This window comes from Kogia breviceps, chromosome 17, assembly GCF_026419965.1.
Source record: "Kogia breviceps isolate mKogBre1 chromosome 17, mKogBre1 haplotype 1, whole genome shotgun sequence".
In the NCBI taxonomy this organism is placed as follows: domain Eukaryota; kingdom Metazoa; phylum Chordata; class Mammalia; order Artiodactyla; family Physeteridae; genus Kogia; species Kogia breviceps.
Genome location: NC_081326.1, coordinates 50,414,367 through 50,435,364, shown reverse-complemented (window position 1 = coordinate 50,435,364; position 20,998 = coordinate 50,414,367). Strand labels below are relative to the sequence as shown.

The window sequence follows — 20,998 nt, the reverse complement described above, 5'->3', positions numbered from 1 at the left end:
TCTTGTGCTTATTTTTGTCTTTATATATTTTAAAAGACACTGATGACCACTAACCTTGAATGAGTCCCAAGGCTGTGCAGAAAGGTAGATGGCTTATTTATAGAGGACTTTGTTCTTTCATGGATTTAACTCCTTTAGAAGTGCAATAAATTTGGTGTGCGCATGTGTGAGTGTATGGGAGAAATGGTATTTCTGATGATTGGGGGATATTCACTGGAATATCATGTCAAATGCTGGGCCACTGCCTAAACTGAAATGTTTCCAATCACTTCCAAATTCTGTGACAAAAATCAAAGACTCTGAAAGCTGAGAAACAGATCCACTGTTGCTGTTATGTGCTTTGTCAACTCTACTTGTGCCCTATGGGCCAATCTCAGGGGCTGAATTTTCTTATCTGAGAAATGGGACAGGGGACTTCAATTTAGATTGGCTTGGGTGTTCTCAGGCATACATAAAGTGAATAACACTAAAATTCTTAGCACATAAATACTGCTATGTAATAGTGATTCCATAAAAATAGTTATGGATAGACATTAATGGAACAATTAATAAACATGACTATTTTAATATTCTTGTTGTTTCTATATGATTGTCTCAAGTCTCCAAACTTCTGAACATCTTCTGAAACTGAAGGCCCAGAGAAAGAAATTTAAATGATACAAAATGCTAGCATAATAATATGGTACCTGTGGTCATATTTGCAAACATTCCTACTGCCATGGTTAGCAGTATAAACTCTTATCTTTTGCCTAGGGTGTAAATACATTTATTCCTACAGTAATGAATTCAGGACAGAAGATTTCACCAGAATGAAATCAGATAGCGTAAGACTGTTTAGTGTAACACTTTGTTAAACAGAGTATTCCCCAAACTCAAGGCACCTGAAAGTTCAATTCAGGAGACTTTGAGGGTGGGGGAGGGAGGAGGATTATGAATGAGAAATACTTCAGTAGAAAGTGAACTTTTCTTTGAAGAACCAAGGCCCCAATTTCTAGCGTACTCCAAGAAAGGGATCAAAGGTTTTTGTAAGTTTTTCTGGAAGAGACACAAAGTCAAGAAGTACAACCTCTAAGGATAAGCAAAGTAATGGAATACTCCTTTTACTCCCTAAACCGAAGACGCGTTTTAGTTTCAGCCTTGCTAACATCTTCCTGTAAAACAAAGCCAACACGTAAAACTTAAAGAGTGGCAGAGGTGTGGCATCTTTCGGGGTGCGGCTCAAGTTTAAACGCCACTTTAGAAGCAGCCGTCTCGGCCGGGAGCTCGGAAAGGAATGCTTAGGAGAAGCCATCAGTCAGTCAGATCTTCCTGCTGGAAGGTCGGCGCTGAGGTTGGAGTCGACCCCGGAGCAGCGGAGAAGACGCCTTGGGGGTGAAGACAGCTGGGCTGTCGGGCCAGCACAGTCAGGGGCCGCCTCCACCTCAGCTTCTCTTCAGTTTAGCCACCCACTCCAGTTAAGCCGGGAGGGGATTCGCCCGGGGTTAGGCTCGCTGGAGGCTGTCAGCGCTCTTTAGGACCTCAGGGAAACCGGAGGGGTTCTGGCTTTAGGACCCAGGAACTCCGAGGCAGCCCTGACTTAGTTGCCTTGGACCACAGCACCACCTACTTATAGAAGCATCCCGAGCCTCGGCCCGACTGCATCTCCATCGGAAAGTGAGCTCGCCATCCCTTCGGCCTCCCGGGAGCGTTCTGTCTCCCACAGCTTGGAAACGGAGCAACCTTAGCTGTGAAGTGGCTGTGGGGAGAGCTCTGGAAACCGCACAATTGGACAGGGACCCAGAGAGTGAGAGCGGGGTAACCCTTGCCGTAGGATCGCGCTCACCGGCGGGGACGCAGCATCCCAGAGGCTGCGGACCCGCCCGCCCCGCTGCGCTCCTGCTAGGCGCGGTCAGTCCAGAGGACCCTCCAGGCACTTCGACCCCAAGGCAGCCGCCGGGATCCCAGAGCTGCTACGCGCTCCCGGAGGGTCTCGGCAAACTTTTCCCCAGCCCACGTGCTAGCGAGGCGTCTCGCTTTCCGAGCCCTGGATGGAGCTCCGCGCCTAGGCACGCCGCAGAGCCTGAGACGTAAGTGCTCACGGGAGGCGACCCGCGCCTGGCCACTGCGGCCACGGCGCTTGGGTACCCCACTGTGGGACCGAAGGACCGAAGAGCGCGCCTTTAACCCTGCACCCTCGGGAACTGTGGAGCTCTTTTCTTTTCCGAAGCGCCCGCGCAAAGTCCTTTCCCCCGGGTCGGAGCCTATAGGTCTGCAGAGGTTGCTAATTCACTGATTGTAATCACCTTCCTCTCCAAGTTGCAGGCAGCTGTGCGCTTGGGGTTAAGCTGCTCCGCAGCTCCTGCCAGGCAGTGGGTTCGCTTCCCCCCTCCTTCCCCTTTTTAAATTGGGACGCGTGAAGAGGCAGCTGCCTCCCTGGGCCTCTCTCCACCCGGCTTCTCCTCCTCGTCTCTCAGGTTCAAGGCGGAAAGATGCTGGTTGCGCCGAACTGACCAGCGCAGGCCCCTGGGCTAGTGGCGACTCCCCCTCGGCGTCTTCCTCAACAGCGCGGACGGCGCCGGCTCCTCGGATGAGCCCTCCAGTTCCCCGACTTTGAGAGGCGTCTCTCCGCCGCCCGACCGCCCAGATGCAGTTTCGTCTCTTCTCCTTTGCCCTCATCATCCTGAACTGTATGGATTACAGCCACTGCCAAGGCAATCGATGGAGACGCAGTAAGAGAGGTGGGTTCTACCCTGCCGGAGGCGCGTGGGGCCGGGGTCGGGGCGCGGGTGGCGGCGCTCGCTCAGGGGCTCAGGTGGGCAGGACCGTGCCCTCCACCCCCCGCCATGGCGCGCCACCGCTCCCCGCTTTCCGGAGCTCTGCCGAGCGCTCTGTCTCTTCCGTGCTCAGAAGGCGCGGCGAGCCGGAGCGAGACGCGCGCGGCGAGCCGGGCGTCCTGCGGGAGTTCAGGGCTGAGCGGTGCGGTCCGTACCCACGCTGACTGCCGAGCTTCTACTTCTCAACCGTTCTCTCTTTCGGGCTCCCTCTCTCTTTTTTTAAGCCTGGCATCCTTTTTTCTTGTTTTTTTTTTTGTCCTTTTCTCTTTTTAGTCCTCTCAACCATCTTCCCTGCAGCTCATCTTTCTCTACATTCACCGCCCACGTGCGACCCAAGTCCTGACCCCAGATAGCTTTGGACACGGCCTACTACTCTGTGTGTGTGTGTGTGTGTGTGTCTGCGCGCGCGTGTGGGATAGAGAGCTGGGGAGGGGTACCAAGTGGATGTGGAGGACCTGCATTTCTAGGAAAAGAGCAACATTGATTTCTTTTTCTGGACGCCGAGACTAGGTGGGAGGACGTCCTGAACTCAGCGCGTTGAGCGGCAGCTCGTGCGCAGGGTTTTCGGGGGGAGCGCTTGCCCGCAGGGTGATGCTTTGGAGACAGGCCCGACTTTGCCCTCTCTGTTTACTCCCCTCAAAAGCAGCTACTTCTGAGAGAGGTGCCGGCGCTCAGTGAAACTCAATTACGGCTTCTTGACCTCCTCCTCCATCTCCATCACCTGTGTGCAATGTGGGGAGGCGAGTGGAAGCCTTCAGAAAGGTTTCAGAAAGCTAGATTTCCTGATGATTTAGTGCGCCCGTATTTCTGCCTCCGAGTCCTGCTGCGGCTGCAGCTAATCAAACTGCGTTTTAGGGGAAGGGCTGCTAAACACTGTGAAGTCAGCTGAAGGATTTAAACGCAAACCGCAACACCCCCGCTCCCAGCACGCACAGCCTCACGGAAGGTGCACAGCAGCCCCTTAGAGTTTATCCGTCTTGGTCGTGCAGTTTGGACTTTTGCGCAGTTAGAATTTGTCTTGAGGTTAACAGATTTTGATTTTTCTGGGATATGAACGTCTCGCTCGACTTGTGATGCGGTTTATCTACAACTCGTTTCATGGAATCTCCAGTCTTGCATCCAGATTTTGGAGAGAGCTTTCTGCGCCCTAATTTTTCAAAGTTTTTTAGGACGTCGTTAAGCTGTTCTCACCTACCCTCAGGGCTGAAGGTTGGCCCGCCAGCGGGCAGAGCTCAGGATAACTTGGTGGTGTGCGATTTCCGCCGCCTCTGCTCTCCAATTGACACTATGGAGCTGTGGTTTATGAGAAGGATACCCCTATCTCTCGCCCTCATTTCTCTTACTCTCCTTGTCTTTCATTTCTGACATTTGGAAAATGCTTATTTTCAGAAGTTTTTCTGAATAAATGTACTAGGGAGGAATTTCTTCCCAGAGGCCATGAAAGTTTGATACTGATAACAGTCTTGCCAAAGTCCCTTTCCATCTCCTTCACCTCCCCTCTGCCTCCTTTCTCCACTCCGGTATTTTCTTTCCAGGTATCACTTGGTAGAGCTGGCAATTTTTGATAACACTGTGGTCTAAGTGGTCAAAGTGTTTGGAGAGGCTTCCCTACCACCCACACCCCCCTGCCTCCAAGTAGACACTGCAGCCTATTTGGTTGAAAAGACTAAAGTGCTTTAAAATGTTCAAAATATCTAAAATCCTTTGCAAATTCTTGTTTAGTAGATGACTTGCTAATTCAGCGATGTCTTTCTGATCCACATTGCCTGCCCCATTGTGGCTGAATTGGGAAGAATCAAGCACGTTGCTTTAGTAGAACTTAATGCAGAGATGCTCTTTGGTGGAACATGACATTACAGCACTCCTGCGGCCAGAAGCGATACTGCACGCTTTCCTTTGCAGTGCCATCTCCAAAGTTCTGCCTATACCTCCTTAGGTATCTGACGCAAAACCTATTTGTTTCAAAGCTGCTTTAGCAAAATCTCATGGCAGTTACCGCCACATCCCCAAGTGCTGACGTTTAGAAACCCAGTTCTAAAGTGTGCAGTAGTAACTTCTGCCAGACAAACCTTTCAGTATAATAAAATTCAAATGCTTTCAAGTACATGTAAACTGGTAAGGTTGTAAAGAAAAAATTCTATCAAAATGTCTGTGTTTTCCTTAACAGATGTCCCTTCCCAAATCTCAAGCTTCTGGCTAAAATAACTGCAACCCTTAAAAGTGACCACACTATCTGTACCAACAAAGGGCGTACTGTGTTTTTAATTAAAAGTGGAACTACTTAAAGTGCTGGCTAGACAGTGTAGGGTGATAGTAGCTTTTCTGCTTTGCAAGGAAGCTTAAGGATTGCATTGTGAGAGTATTGAAATGAATAGAGATCTAACTCGGGTTGTGTGAATTGTCCCTCTTCACAGGCTTAAGCCGGTTTTAATTGATCTCATGTCCACTGATTGATCCTACACCAATTGTTGCGCATACCAAACAATTGGCCTTCCCAGAGGAGATTGATTTAAATTAGTTCCGTGGTGAACGCTTGACTACTAGCCAAATCATGTCAGCGGTGACAGTTGACATGCTAGAGCCTATTGTGGTACCAACATTTCCCCCTTTCCCTTTGTTTTGGATAGTGGCAGTTAAGTATTACTTTCTAGGAAGAAAAGTGATTAGTACATTAAAAAAAGGTGTTGTGGCTTAGAAGATCAGTGATTTTCTTGGCTTTGTGCTGTGATGTCGGCAGCAGTGATACCAGGATCGGTTAGGCTAATGCCCGGGATCTGATTCTTTTTCTTTTTTTCATATTCCATCTGCAAATAATCAAACCTTCACTGTGGAGCATTCTCAGAACTCCTTTGGCATTATGTTTAGTCTGCTTTATGATCTCAGATGCTCTATAATATCATTTTCTTAATGAAATAAAATTCTTGGCAGAGATCAGATAATTTAGTCAGTTAAAATCAATTGCATCCAGTCTGGAATAGAGAGCAAATATATCATTTAACTTTATGCTTTATTTCAAAATATGGCCAGGGGATTAGAGACTAGAATGTCAGATAAAACTGTGTATGGGAGAGACTATCGTAAACAACACTAGCCATCTACTAGTCTTTTTGTCTGCTTATTTAGAAAACAAAGTCATACAATAAAAGTGCCTTTGATAATCACTACTGGGGCCCGGCAGCAATACATTCGAAAGTAAGGCACAAACACAACAGTGAGAATGAATATCTTGTAGAGGCGAGACACATGCCAACGTTTTGAAAAGCTGATTGACAACTCATGTTGTGTCTATGTGGTAACAATCAGAACTCATTGGCCCCTCACCCTCCAGTCCCCTTCAAAAACATAGTCATCATTAGCTACTGTTAACCCCTGTGGCCTGTATCCGTCTCGGGACCTCTTATGATTTATCTGTATGGTAAACTGGGTTATTCGATTTGTCTTATTTTTTGCAATGGTTGTAAGCCACATTTCAGGCCCAATTACTGAAAGGTAGGTAGACAATTCATAACTTTATGATGGCCTTCTGGGATTTCTTGAGCTTAGTCTGTAGTGATTTCATTTTATATCTCCTTCCTTCTCTTGATACGCCCAGTCACAAATTTACCAGGGATTTATGAAAACTTCTTGATGAAATTCTTGAAAAGCAGCAAGGCTCCCAGACATGTAATTGTGTTTCTGGTGGTCTGATGGTAGGGGGCGTGGTATGACAAGTGTTTCCCACCATAGCCTCTTCTCTCCTGAAGCCTCAGCTTCTCTCTCCATAACCGCTCATTTTCCTATGATTAGATTTGGCTTCTTCCATGAAACTGAAGTGTTTATCACAAATAGTGTGGTATGTTACTGGCAACTTCGGTTGTTTAAACAAAACAAAACAAAACACTACATTTCCTCTTAAACTTTATAGGGCTGAATTAATTAGTGTTTTTAAAACTCAAATGAGGAGATGTGGAGATATTTACAAGTTTTGTAAGTACGTTTAATGATAGCTTATTTCTCACAGTATTCTTTCAAAATACAAAATGGCACATGGAACATATTAACCTATGCTTAAAAGCTTCGGAATACATTTGTAGGCCTGTTTTTTTAAGTTCAGAGTGTTTCAGAAAAGCTCATGTGATGTTTTAATTTTGCAGCATAACTATGTCCTTCCTTTTCTTTTGTTCTTTTGTTAATGGGCTTTTCTTCCAGCATAATTCTGAGTTTTTCTTGCCAAAACCTTACCAGTGCACAGAGGTTAGAAAGTTGCCTTTCCCCCAACCGATATCTTATTCCTCTCTTGAAATTTGGAAGTGATTCAGAATAGGTGACATTTCCTCAGGCCTCCGCTTATTCTGGCTTTCGTTATCTGTTTATAAATCTAGCCTGGGTCGAATCCAATGTTTACAGAAATCACAAGTTGGAGACGACACTTCTAATTTTTTTTTTTTTTTTAATAGATTTTATTTATTTATTTATTGGCTGTGTTGGGTCTTCCGTTGCTGTGCGCCGGCTTTTTATAGTTGCTGCGAGCGGGGGCTATTCTTGGTTGTGGTGTGAGGCTTCTTACTGCGGTGGTTTCTTTTGTTGCGGAGCACGGGCTCTAGGCGCGCGGGCTTCAGTAGTTGTGGCTCACGGGCTTAGTTGCTCCGTGGCATGTGGGATCTTCCCGGACCAGGGATCGAACCCGCGTCCCGTGCACTGGCAGGCGGATTCTTAACCACTGCGCCACCAGGGAAGCCCCGACGCTTCTGATTTCTTAATGCAAAACTACCTCTTGATTTATTCAGAGACTAATTGGACAGTTTATAGATTATCCAGGCTTTTTACTTCTTTTCTTCCAACTGACTGCCTTTTGAACCTTTTTTTTTTTTTCTGGAAATAAGCACTCTTACCCCTCCCAAGCTCAGGAAATAGATGACATAAATCATTTGACAGACTACTTGAGAACCACCCTGCTAAAAGGAGGTGGTAAGCTCTGGGATAAAAATAAAGTTTAACATTTTCTTTTTTCAAAACGTCGTGATGGTCACTATTTTTTTCCCCATTATCTGCCACAATCAAGGATTGACTATTAGGTACAGTGTTGCATGTCATATTTATACATGTTCACAATTTTAGCTGGAATAAATATGGAAGGCACTAATTTATACATTACATAAGTAGTATATAATTATATGACAGGGAAGGTATATCTTCTTACATGCATATACGTACGTGTATATGTAGGTATGTGGGGTGGGGCATGGGGTAACTATGGAGAACTGAGTTTTTGTAACTAAAAAGGATTTTTACTCGTCTTTCCCATTTTTCATCTTTTTCTCAGGACAACAGAGCAGGACAGGGGTAGGTGAGGGGGCTGAGGACTAGGAGAAGGAATGGGTAAGGATACAGTGTTTTTATTCTTTCTAAGACCCACCCCCCATATATCCTTCTCTCCTCTCGGACCTTTCTGTATCCAGTCACCCTCTTTTCTAGCCTGCTGCTATCCCCCCATCCTAAAATTCCTAATTTCTGTCTTTCTCACCTTACTTTCCAATCTTTTTCTTGACCTCAGCCCTTCTCTTATCTTGCCTAATAATCAGCTTTCATTCACTCACTTGTCAGTCTGTCACAATCTGGCTTCTACTTCCACCATTTCATCGAAAGGGTTTTCTTAATGGTCACCCATACTCACTACTCACCTCAGTGCCAACCCTGCCAAGGTTACAGCTCTCCCGTCACTGAGATTATCGCTCCTTTTCAAAGAAAGTCTCTTCCTTTGGTTAGCGACACTGCACTCTAGTTTCACGTCCCATATTCTGCACATTTTTCTTCTTTGGTCCCCTCACTCAGAGCAGGTGTAGGCTCCTATTTCTTTACCTTTATTCTTTCCCTTGGGGAATTTTATCCATCCCTTTATCCTCAACTGCCTTTTCCATGTAAAGCCCTTCAATTCTATCCCCCCCCCTTTTTTTGAACTCTGGATTATGTTACTCTCTGATTTCCCAACTACTGCCATATGGATAAATATTTCATGCACCAGCATGTATGGATAGGTATTCCATTCCATGCACATTCAGTCTTGACAACTCAATTCCTCTTCTATGCGTGGCATTACTCTTCCTCTCCCAAATGTGTTCCTCTACCTGTGTTTCTTTTTTCTGTTCAGGGGCTTCTGTGTGTCAAGGCTGGAAGCCTAGCCGTAGTCTTTGACTTTCCTATTGTCTCTTTTGTTGGTTTGTTCAGTCTTAGTGGGTATCAGAAATGTTTACGTCTACCCCATACTCTCCACTCCCAGAGGTATTTCCTAGCTCAGGTCCTCACTGACTCATTTCCCATCATCCACTTCTTCCTCACTCCATCCTTTACAATGCTGCCACATTGAATTTTTCTCATTGTGATCCACAGATCTCATCATGTTACTTCTTTGCTAATAAACCTCAAACCTCCCAGGTCTCCATATTGACTGCAGAATAAATTCCAGCTTCTTTCACTTTACATTCAAGGGTACTCTACCATCTGACCACAGACTGTTTCCAACCTTCCACCACCACGACAGCACTGTATGCTTAAGCTACACCATATGAGTTCATTTCCAAGCATACTGTTATGTTTTCATGTTTTTGTGTTGTCGAGCATGTGGTGGTGCCCAGCTAAATAAAAGGCCACCGTTTCTGTGAAGCCTTCCTAGAATTTTCCCTAAAAGCTTTCTTAGCTTTTCATGCTACTCCTAAAGGACTCTCGTTTCCCCCATTATTTTGGCTACTTTGCCACATGTGTCATCTTTACTATATTTTAATCTCGTCTAGGACAGAACTTTGGCATATTCATCTTAATACTCCCCAAACCAGGCCAACTAGAGTGCTTCCTCCACAAGCTGTGGCTGAACAAAAAGTCAGTGATGATGAGATTTTGTTGTTTGCCCTTAAAACAATGCTAATTATTTAATGAGAAATGTTTTTCTTTTCAATCTGAAGTTCTTTGAGCATAGTTGAAGTTTGAATGAATAATTAGGATAATAGGTATAATTTGATTATTTACTATTCTTTTTTAGAGTTTAAAGATGAGCAACACTGATGTATAAAAGCATCCCAGCCTAGCCTTATTCTGAAGTCTCTGATAATCTTCAGAATTTCAGAGTACACTAGTGCTTGCGTGTGTATTCATATACCTGTTTATTATTTAAATGATGGAGTGTCCCAAATGGTGGGTGAGTTTGGACAGGGGAGGGGAAACTCTGTGGGAGTCACCCATATCTAAAAAATACTTCTAAACAAAGGGCCAATAAAGGATTTTCATCCCCAAACGCTTTGTCTGTATGCATAATTATTTAGAGAAAAAAGAAAGTAGCATTTATCTTCTTAAAAGGCAGTCATATTAATAACATAAATTAGTGCAGGCAAACGTTCAATCTTATATTTATGACTTTAGAATAATAAATATAGCAGTGTAGACATACCTGTGAGAGACACAGGTGTGTGTGTGTGTATGTGTATTTTAGAACAAGTTCTGTAGGTGTGAGTAGACTACATAGTTTTTTGTACAGTGCCTTCCAGGAGAGCACTGACATTTTGCTACCCTTTCAAGGAGGCGAGACTGGTTTGACTAATAAAGAAGGTGAGCTACTTACTGAAATGTATAATTTAAAAAACTAATTTTTAAGTGGAAGAAAGCTAGAACTACAATCCAACCCTCCTGAATTCACTGGCTTTTCCTGTACACAGTACACTTTGAACATCAGTGTTCGTTTTAGAAGAAGAAATCACCTTTGAGCCAATTCAAAAGTTCTTTGGACCCAGAGTTTTACTGAGCCTCAGAACTTCCTACAACTCATAATTACGCCACTAAGTAACTGGTATTAAGGAACTGAAGGCTGAGTGGGTGGTGTAACTGAGGTGTAGGACCGTAAGTGTGATCTGGTAAAAACTTGCATACTTGTGTTGCTAAATTTTTTATCACTATTCTTGCATATGAATTATAGGAACTTCTTTTATTTCTGGTACTCCCATAGCCAGAACAAATATTGTGTGTCTATGGGTGTGTGCTTGTGCACTTGTGTCAATATGTGTGTTTGTAGGTGTATATATATGAATTTTGTACATACACTTATGTATGTATCATAACACCATCATATGATCAGCATAGCCAGTCAAGGTTAGAGAAAAGCTAGTAAATATTATTATTTTTACTCTTAAAATGTAGAGAAACTAATTGTAGGTAGCTCCCCACCTTATCTTGTCATTTGGGGAAAAACCTTTACAAGTTACTTAAAACCATTTGATTTTCATCACCTGCTGAAGGATATTAAGAGCACTTATAAAGCAGCTGGTTCTGCACATTTCTTTTGAGCAAGGCTTCTTAACTTGGGGTCCAGAGATGGGGCCAGGGTTTTTGTGAGTCTCCTGAAATCAGATGCAAAACGTTTTCTGTTTCTTTTTAGCGTGTAAAGAGGATCTAGAGCTTTCACTGAAGTCTTAAAGTGGCCATGGTTCATCTTGCCTTCAACAGGTTGAGAAGCACTGGTTAAAGGAACAGGAGGCAGGGCTTCCCTGGTGGCGCAGTGGTTGAGAGTCCGCCTGCCGATGCAGGGGACATGGGTTCGTGCCCCGGTCCGGGAGGATCCCACATACTGCGGAGCGGCTGGGCCCGTGAGCCATGGCCGCTGAGCCTGCGCCTCCGGAGCCTGCGCTCCGCAACGGGAGAGGCCACAACAGTGAGAGGCCCGCATACCGCAAAAAAAAAAAAAAAGAAAAAAAAAAGAAAAGAAATAGGAGGTAGACCTTGTTAAAGAGCATGATGCCAATTGGCTGCTTCAAATTGACATAAACTTTTGGGAAACAAGTGTCTTTTCCATGTGTGGGTTTCCAGCCATTTGCCATGTGTATAATTCACAATATGAGGACACATTGGAAACACTACCTCAAGACTTATTTCAGTAAATAATTACCTGGCTAATAATACCTTTCTCAAAGGTAATAGTTGTTAAATTCTATTTCCCTAAAAAGTTTATAAAAGTACAAAATAAACACAGAATAAGGGGTTCTGTTAAAACTTCTCATATAGTCTAATTTTATCTCATTAATAAAACAGTAATATAAAGTTTTAAAAATCAGTGTTGCAATTTTCCAGCTGATGACGTGCAGCGCTGGTATTAATAGGATTTGTATGTATCACACTGCCAGTTCACAGGCTGGTCAGAACCAGTCTTAGCACTCTTCAGTTCTGGCCAAGTAGGCTTCTACAAGATCCTTGCTGCTGGGTCAGCACACTTAGAATTTTTCTACCGTGATGGCCTTCCTCTCTCACCTATCACTGGATTCAGCAATCCAACCAGCCACTTAGCAGTTAAAACACACAGAGCGATAGAGGGCGCACTTTGCATTCTTTTCCTCGTGCTTTGTTCTCTGAAATTCTGTAGGTTTTGTGCTTGCCTTGTTCTGCCCTGCCGGGTAGGTTCAGGTGGGAAACCTGTTCTACTCTTTCCAGTAAGATTGAGGCTGTGAACAGCTTGACCTCTTCATGGAGAGAGAGGGAGAAGGAACAAGAAAGGGAGCTTTCAGTTTTACTGAGAAGTTCTGGTTTTGGTCCCTAGTCTCCTTTTGACAAGACCTTCTCGCCAAAAGGCAAACTTAACCAAACTCACAGTTTTAATATCTGTGAGGCAGATATTAAAGCTAGAGATTGTGTTAACCGGGAGGTGGATTCCAGCTTCTATAGCCACTTTGGAAAACATTAGTTTTTCTTTTTTTTTTTTTTTAAAGAATGTTTTCCATAAAGTGCATGCCTAAAAATTTAAGCAATTGGGGGCTTCCCTGGTGGCGCAGTGGTTGAGTGTCCACCGACCGATGCAGGGGATATGGGTTCGTGCCCCGGTCTGGGAGGATCCCACATGCTGTGGAGAGGCTGGGCCCGTGGGCCATGGTCGCTGAGCCTGCGCGTCCGGAGCCTGTGCTCCACAATGGGAGAGGCCACAGCCGTGAGAGGCCTGTGTACCTCAAAAAAAAAAAAAAAAGAAAAAGAAAAAGAAAATTAAACAATTGGTAAAATTTGGAGTTGACCAAACGACTCCAAGTTAATACTTTCCAATTGTTTGCCAAATTCTTTAATCTTTATGTAGAGACCCATTTCATTCAATGGATCTCTCACATTGCAGCCCTTTGAGAATAATAAAAATTGTCTGATCTTCTCTTGAAAATCTCAAGTTTAATTTTTTTTAGGTTCTCTTTCCCCTTCATGTAATAATGTCTGACGTAGGATTTAAAAATTCTCTGGCCCTTCATGGTTGATCACCTTACATTCTGTGTTCTAATGCCTCTTTCTTGGCTTTTGGGAATTCCCTGGTGGTCCAGTGGTTAGGACTTGGTGCTTTCACTGTGTGGGCCCGGGTTCAATTCCTGGTCCGGGTGGGGAAACTAAGATCCCGAGAGCTGAGCAGTGCTTCCAAAGAAAAAAAAAACCTGGCTTTTAACGTTGAAGAGATTTGTGCTATATCTTCATATCTTCATTAAACTTCCTACGTATCTATGTATTGATAGTAGACCAGGTTTCGAGTTGAGTCCTAGCTGGGTTAATATTCCCATGATGAAGTGACGTGTCCTGTGCCTATCACACGCTTCCCCTCTGCCACCCCCCCACCCCATAGCCCTTTAGAGTGACTGTGGTATTCGTTATTCTCAGGTGTTCCACTGCTATAACTGGTCTTTGAGGACTCTGCACTGAATGATCCCAGTGGCATGGGAAGAATTGTACCTGGGGCTCCCAGGTTACCATCCTTAAATATAAATTAAAGCAGTCCTAGTCTTTGACCTGTCCTCTGGGTAGTTCTTGTAGGTGGAAGAATATTTTGTTAAAATTCTAATTTTTGACACTTGCTTCTTGATGTTTTAGAGGATCACACACTTCCAAAGGGAAGTGTGTGTATGTATGTGTGTTTAAGAGTCGAGTCAGGTTAATAGGAAATTTTGAGGGATCCTGGGTATTAGTTCTGAGCTCTAAGTCAATATGAAGACATGGCAGAGAATAGCTGTAGGTGGAGTGAATAAAAAGAGCAAACATTAAACTTTTCTGTTGACACAAGGATCTGAGTATATGTCTAATGCTTAGAGAGAAATCAGGGCTGTCCTATCCAAAGCGTTCCTGCTACTGTAAAATATACCTTGTGGTTACTATCCTTCCATCAACTTAGTATTATAGAGAAACTTTGTTAGGGATAGGAGACTAATTTGAAAAACCAAATGTTGTTTGATAGTGGACAGCAGTGGTTCCCAAAAGTGTGATTAGTGGGTTGAGGTTAGTTTGTTGTGGAGCTCAGAAAGCCGTTCACACCACTCCTGGTGGTCAATAAGTCATGTACTGGCTGATGTGATTCTTGACTGAATCTGTCAATTATGAAAGATTTCTTTGTCCCTCTCCCTTTGAATAATACTATCCTGAAAATTGATCTAGAGCTTGGCAATTATCTCTTGAAAATTGATTCTCCAAAGTTATGAATTTTGTGCACTTGTTCTCTCATGGAGAAGTAAAAAAATTAGTTCTTTGCAGCTACTGTGGGTGATCTCAACATGATTTTGACTTGAAAGTGACTCAAAATGAATAATAACTGTTCTAAAGGCTTTGGCAAGCTTCAAGTAGTCATCTTGCTTGTTGAATTCTGGGAGAGAGTTTTGAAGAAGTGGGAGAGTCTGGACCTGGAGAGAGGAAGAAGGAGCAGGATTACTCCTTTCCAAGACTTGAGGCCTGTCACATAGAGAAAGGGTGTAATTCGTTCTTCACTTGGGATTAAGGCAAAATGGAGGCTCATAGGGAGGAAGATTATGGCTTATATTTAAGAAACTATCCACTCATGTAAAAGACCCTTTCTTGATGCCCCGAGTCATTGGAAATTGCCCTTTTCCAGCAGCAGAGGGTATCTCTTAAGAGTGTGGTAAAGCCAGTGGCTGTATTGAGTGTAGAGAAACCTTGAAGGGCCACTTACACCAGAAGAGCCATGATGAGCACATCTGCAATGTATCTGGCATCTAATATTTAAATAGAAATTCTTGTTGACAATTATTCAACTCAAATTATAAGAACCAAATAATGTCCTTCCTAAATAGAGAACACTAAACAAAATTACTTCTTTAGATTCTGCATCACATGCCTCTATCATCATTCTAAACTTCAGTAATCAATAGTTTTATACCTATTGAAGTCTAATCTGAATTCCTAAAAAAAGAAAAGATGTATTTCTCAAGTCTTACATGACCATGATGTCAATTTTGAGAATGTTTCATTATAAGAAGGTCAGATTTCAATGCAACTATAATCAGGATGGGTTAAGCCATACAAATACTTTGCTTTCTTTAATGGGGTTACTAGACTGGAAGATAAAGAAGCATTGGACAAAAATTCATTAATAATAATACTTTGCACTTACGAAAGCATAATAGTGTTAAAAATTCTTTTGGAACAGGTAGAGAAATGAACATATATCATGTGCTGTTACTTACTTGAATTACATTTGACCGAGCGGTGAGTAATGGGTTGATGTGCACTTTGCAGGAAGCCTCTAGCTTAGTAAAGGACCCTCTCTGCAGCCTAGTTTGGAACAATATTTTCTTAATGATTAGGTTGAAAACAGATGGGCATGCCATCTACACTTTTGAAGAAGTAGATATGAAGTAGAAGAGGACATTTAAAAGGTCGGTTGACGTTACAAAAAGATCTCGATGGCTGGGAATGGCAGGATGAATTTGTGAATGAAATCTTTTTTTTTTAAACATCTGTATTGGAGTATAATTGCTTTACAATGGTGTGTTAGTTTCTGCTGTATAACAAAGTGAATCAGTTATACGTATACATACATCCCCATATCCCCTCCTTCTTGCGTCTCCCTCCCACACTCCCTATCCCACCCCTCTAGGTGGTCACAAAGCACCGAGCTGATCTCCCTGTGCTATGCGGCTGCTTCCCGCTACCTAGAAAAAAATGCAGAGTTTAGATCTTAAGATCAAGGAACCAACTATGGACGAATAGGATGTTGGAGACAAGGGGTTACCACTGATTTTTGAGGTGACAATGTGATATAGCTGCAAAAAGAAGTTGGCTACATTAAGAGAAATACTTACCTAGATTAAAGAATGAGGCAGATGAAGGTCCTCAGCCCACACCAGTGGTTTGTTCTAGATGTCATTACTTTCAGAAGTGCATTTGCAGTACACATAATACTGTATTGCTTTCCTAGGACTGTTGTAACAAAGTACCACAAACTGGATGGCTTAAAAGAATAGAAATTAATTTTCTCACAGTTCTGGAGGCTAGAATGCCAAAATTAAGGTGTCAGCAGGTCTATACTCCCTCTGAGACTATAGGGGAGGATCCTTTCTTGCCACTTCCAGCTTCTGGGAACCCCAGATGTTCCTTACTTTGTGGCAGCCTAACTCCAGTCTCTGTCTTCACCTTCACACGGCTGTCATTCCTCTGTGATGGTCTCTCATCTCTTCTTATAAGAATACCGCTTATATTGGACTAAGGACCACACCAGTAACCCCATGTTAACTTAATTTCAGCTACAAAGACGCTATTTCAAAATGAACTCACATTCACAGGTACTGAGGATTAGACTTCAGTGTATATATTTGGGGGGCACAGTTCAATCCATAAGTCCTAACCTGTGGCAGACCTGTAGTTCTTTAAATCCTCATTTTCACAACTCTGTGTAATAAGTAGTAGTATTATTAATGATACCATAAAAATAATTGTATTAAAAGAAAAAGTAATGGCAATAGAAGTATAATAACTAGTAGAGCACTGTACATAGTCGCTTAGATTGTATACTGCACATAAAGCATGATATTAATGACACCCCCTGGACTTGTGCATACAGTGGCCCTGGGGGGGGATGCTTTAGACATGGTTTATAAGTGTATAGGTTTTGGAATCAGACTCTCAAATTCCTTCCTGCCCCTGAAGTTCCACGAAATTGCACGAATCCAAAGAATCACCTGAGTGTGTTGATTACATTTTAAAATAAATCCATGAATCAAATTGACTTCTTCTTCAGCTAAATAAAGCTGAAAATTCTGTTTAACTGGCTTCCTTCTGAAGTTTACAGAACTCCAAGAGCTGTTAGCATCCTTTATGAAGTAATGTTTGTGAAGTAATTACTCAAATATCAACATGGTCCACTGTACAGTTGCTTCTGGTGTTAGAGGTATCTTAAATTAGTTCCCTCTGATATTGAGTAGTATCTAATATTGGCACTGCCAGGGAGCTGGATCTGTTCATACTTGTGTGCTATATATAAAGGGCTGGTAAGAACATACTTTTAAATGTTCTTACATTTTAAATGTGATAAATTTCAAACATACACAAAAGCAGAGAGGGTAGCATAATGACTGCCTATCACCCAGATTGAGCAAATGTTGAGATTTCATCACACTAGTTTCATCTATTCTTTATATTTTTCTTAAGTTTTTATTGTGATGTGTTATAAAGCAAATCTCAGATGTTACATCATTTTACCTTATCTATTTCTGAATGCATTTCTTACAAATACAGACATTTTCTCACCAAACCATGATGCCATTAACATACCTAGCAAAATTGCTTATTCCCCGGTAACACCTCATAATCAGTACGTCATGAAACTTCATCAGTTGCCTCAACAATATCTTTATACAGCTGATACGTATGAATGAGCATTGATGTAACACCCACTCATTGTACTTGGTTGGTATGTCCCACAAGTTCCTTTGATTCTAGAGCAGTACTTCCTTCCCACCCAGTTTTCCATGCCACTGACTTATTGAAAAGATCAGGTCAGTTTTCTACAGAATATCTGACATTCTGGATTTTTCCTTTTGCTCCCTTGTGGGAGTCATTTGACTTCCTCTATCCTCCATGTTTTTGTAAACTGGAAGCTCTCCTTGAAGGTTTGATTACATTCAGGTTCAGCTCTTTTGGCTAGAACGCTTCACAGGTGTTGCTGTGCACTTCATGTTACAACCCATCAGGAAGCACACACAACATCCATGTTCTTAGTGATGCTAAGGTTACCCAGCGGGTTCATGTGGTAACAGCCCGATTCCTCCATTTTGAGGTTCCCAGTAACCTTTCACGTAATGGTTTCTTCCATTGATGATCTTTGAATCATCAGTTTCTTTAGGGGATATAAAATAGTTTTTTTCTATTTTTATTCCTTCCACAATTATTAGCTGAAATTCTTCAATAAAAGAAGAACTGTTCCTTTTCAACCATAGATATTTTGTTAACTATGAAACAGTTCTTAGAGAGCAGGCAATACACTTAATTCTTCCTCTTTAATTGCAGAGTAATTTTCAGAGTAATGAGTTGATGCCTGTTTGGCTGGCCAGTGGGTCACCTTTGATTTGTGTCAAGCCATGGCCTGTCAGATGGAGGAGGTGAAGTCTTCCAGCAGTTTCTGCTTACTGAAACATTAGTGGTAGAATGACATTAAAAAACTCTTTTTTTGGCTTATGCTAACAGGAATGAAATGCAAACCTTTTGAAAACCTGAATTCTATTAGACATCTTCTGATAATGTTTTCTGTTAACAGCTTTCAGAGAAGCTACTGAGTGAACATACAGTAGCTTCAGCCTAGTGTAATCTGACACTCATTGGGTAGAAAAACAGTACTTTGTGCTACTTAAACACTCTCTGGAAGGCTTAGGGAGGGGAGGAAGGAAAATATTTGAGGAGATCAACTGGATGTTGTAGAATAAAAGTAGTGTCACCTGAGAAGGATTAAAGTTTCCTCAAAGCTTGACCTGAATGGCAGCCTGCCGCTTAGAATGTGTACCCCACACCCGTCAATGGCTCGGTTTTAGCCGTGTGGTCTTTAACTTGAAGGCATATGAAGAAAGGCTCTAGAGGCTATGTCTTCAGTGCAAAAGTGGCAGTAAAAGTTGTAAAAAAAAAAAAAAATCTTCCTACTTATTCTTCAGGTAGTTCTTGCTAATTACAGAAATCTTTCCTTTATCCATTTAAAACCCTAGCTCATTGCTACTAATTAAGTTACCATTGATATTTGTTTCACCTGTTGAAAGATATCTATAACATCTACATTTAATAGTTGTGTTGTTTAATGAAGTTGAAAGTTTAATTCACACAAATGTCTGTTGGGAGAAGTAGATAAGAGCATGCTAGAAGTTTCGAATATAAACACATTTAGTACATGGCTCATGAAAACAAACCTGTTGCTAGAGAAATACAACCCGCTAGGTGTGTGCTCTTCTTAGAAGTAAAGTGCCTTTGCAGTGTTTTTCAGAGAGCAGAAAGTATTGTGAGCTGAAGAAATTGGTTATCTTGCAAGTCAGGGAAAGAGAACTGACAAGGCGCCTAGCTGCTTCTACTAATGATTCTTGAGAATGATTTTTCCCTCCTTCAACCTGTACATTTTTTTTTTTTTTTTTTTTTTGTGGTACGCGGGCCTCTCACTGTTGTGGCCTCTCCCGTTGCGGAGCGCAGGCTCCGGACGCGCGGGCTCAGCGGCCATGGCTCACGGGCCCAGCCGCATGTGGGATCTTCCCGGACCGGGGCACGAACCCGTGTCCCCCGCATACGCAGGCGGGCTCTCAACCACTGCGCCACCAGGGAAGCCCAACGTGTACATTTTTAAGTCAGAAAACAAATGAGCTATATCCACTAATTGGGCCAGTAGTTCATGTCCCATTTTTTTCATTTAGTTTTGAAATGTATTTTGGTAATAAACCCTCATCTTGCTGAGATATTTAGGTGTTTTGTCTTGGAAGTAAGTGGTAAAAACTTTGCACCGTGTTCATATAAGTCATTGGTTTAAAAACCACTAACTGCAGAATTTTTTATGGATATAATTCCAACATTTATTTATTGTTGAAAATTTGGAAACTAGAGAACTAAACAATGAAGGAAATAAAACTACCAATAATCTTCCCACTCAGCAGTAACCACTGTTAACATTTTGATTCTTATCCTTCTAGATATTTCCACCCCTTGTACATAAATATAAGATTTTAAAACTTAATACATCATAAAGCACATATTCGTACCTATTTTAATGATATGTCTGCTTCATAAGTCATTGTTTACCATGACATTTGAAAATCCATTTCCTTAACATTGGGCAGATAAAAATCTCATATTAAGTTTTCAGTATTATTAATAATGCTGCTATGAACCTCCTTGTATTGTACATCTTTTCCCACATCTGTTTTCCTTAAGAATCATTCACAGAACTAGATATAATAATTAATATACTTTAATCATTACATTTATTGAGCACTTATTATGTGCCAATCACAGTTCTTTGTGCTACATATTATTTAATTCTCAAATGACCTTGTGAGGTCGGCTGTATTTTTCTTCCCGTTTCATAAAGGAATAATCTGAGGCACGGGAAGGTAAATAATTTGCCCAAAGTCACAGAACTACCAAGAGCTAGTAAGTGGTAACGCTGGAATTGCAGTCTAGGCATTTTGACTCAGGCATGCTCTTAGCCACCAAGATGGAGAGGTGAGGCTTTTGATCTTATTGCCGATTGTTCTCCAGAATATGGTACTGATTCTTATTCTGTATGTGGGAGATGGTGTGCATATTGCCTTGAGCCTTTGACACTATATTTTAAAAAACATCTTGTTGGATTATTCCTGTTGAGAATAGAAAGAAGTATCTCCCTTACCCTCAAGAAGCTCACTATTTAAATAGAAAAAACATTCTCTTTCATTCCCCCCGGCTTCATATAACATTAATATCCACTTGGTTGCATAAATCTTTATTCCTTTTTTTCCTCATCAATACCTATGATTTCCATACCTCTCTCCAGTATACTTTGAATCCTTCGTCTTCTGCATCTGTTGCCATTTTGTAGACCAGGTTATCACCATCTCCCTCCCAAAGCACATTGGTATCCTTCCAGCTGATCTCCCTGCGATCCATTCTCCAAAGGGCAGTCAGGGCAATTGCTTATAAAACAAAAGCTGGAGCATTTGATTCCGCCACATAAATGCTTTAGTGGATTTCCATTATACCTGAAGTAAAACCCAAACTCCTTACGCAGCCTGAAAGGCTATGTGTGACCTGGGCACTTTTTATTTCTCCAACCCTCCTTTTGTTATCTCAGTCCTACTGTCCTCTTCCTGTTTCTCAAACACTCTAAACTTTCCTGTCTCAGGACCTGTGCATCTGCTGCTTACTCTGGCTAGAAAGCTCTTTTCCTATCCTCTTTGTGACGAGCTCCTTTCCAGATAACC

The 20,998-nt window shown here is 42.3% G+C and overlaps 1 protein-coding gene across 2 annotated transcripts in view; it reads left to right on the top strand.

Moving 5' to 3' along the window:
* The first annotated feature begins 1,463 nt into the window (after positions 1-1,463).
* RSPO2 (R-spondin 2) overlaps positions 1,464-20,998 on the top strand; it is a 161,558-nt gene continuing 142,023 nt past the window's right edge. Inside the window, exons 1-2 of one of the 2 annotated variants that reach the window (XM_067017957.1) lie at positions 1,464-2,066; positions 2,454-2,717. In XM_067017957.1, the coding sequence (XP_066874058.1) occupies positions 2,624-2,717 (94 nt within the window). In that variant the 5' untranslated portion in view covers positions 1,464-2,066; positions 2,454-2,623. Of the gene's footprint in view, positions 2,718-20,998 lie in introns of both variants that reach the window. The other variant, XM_059042858.2, reaches the window with a different exon arrangement.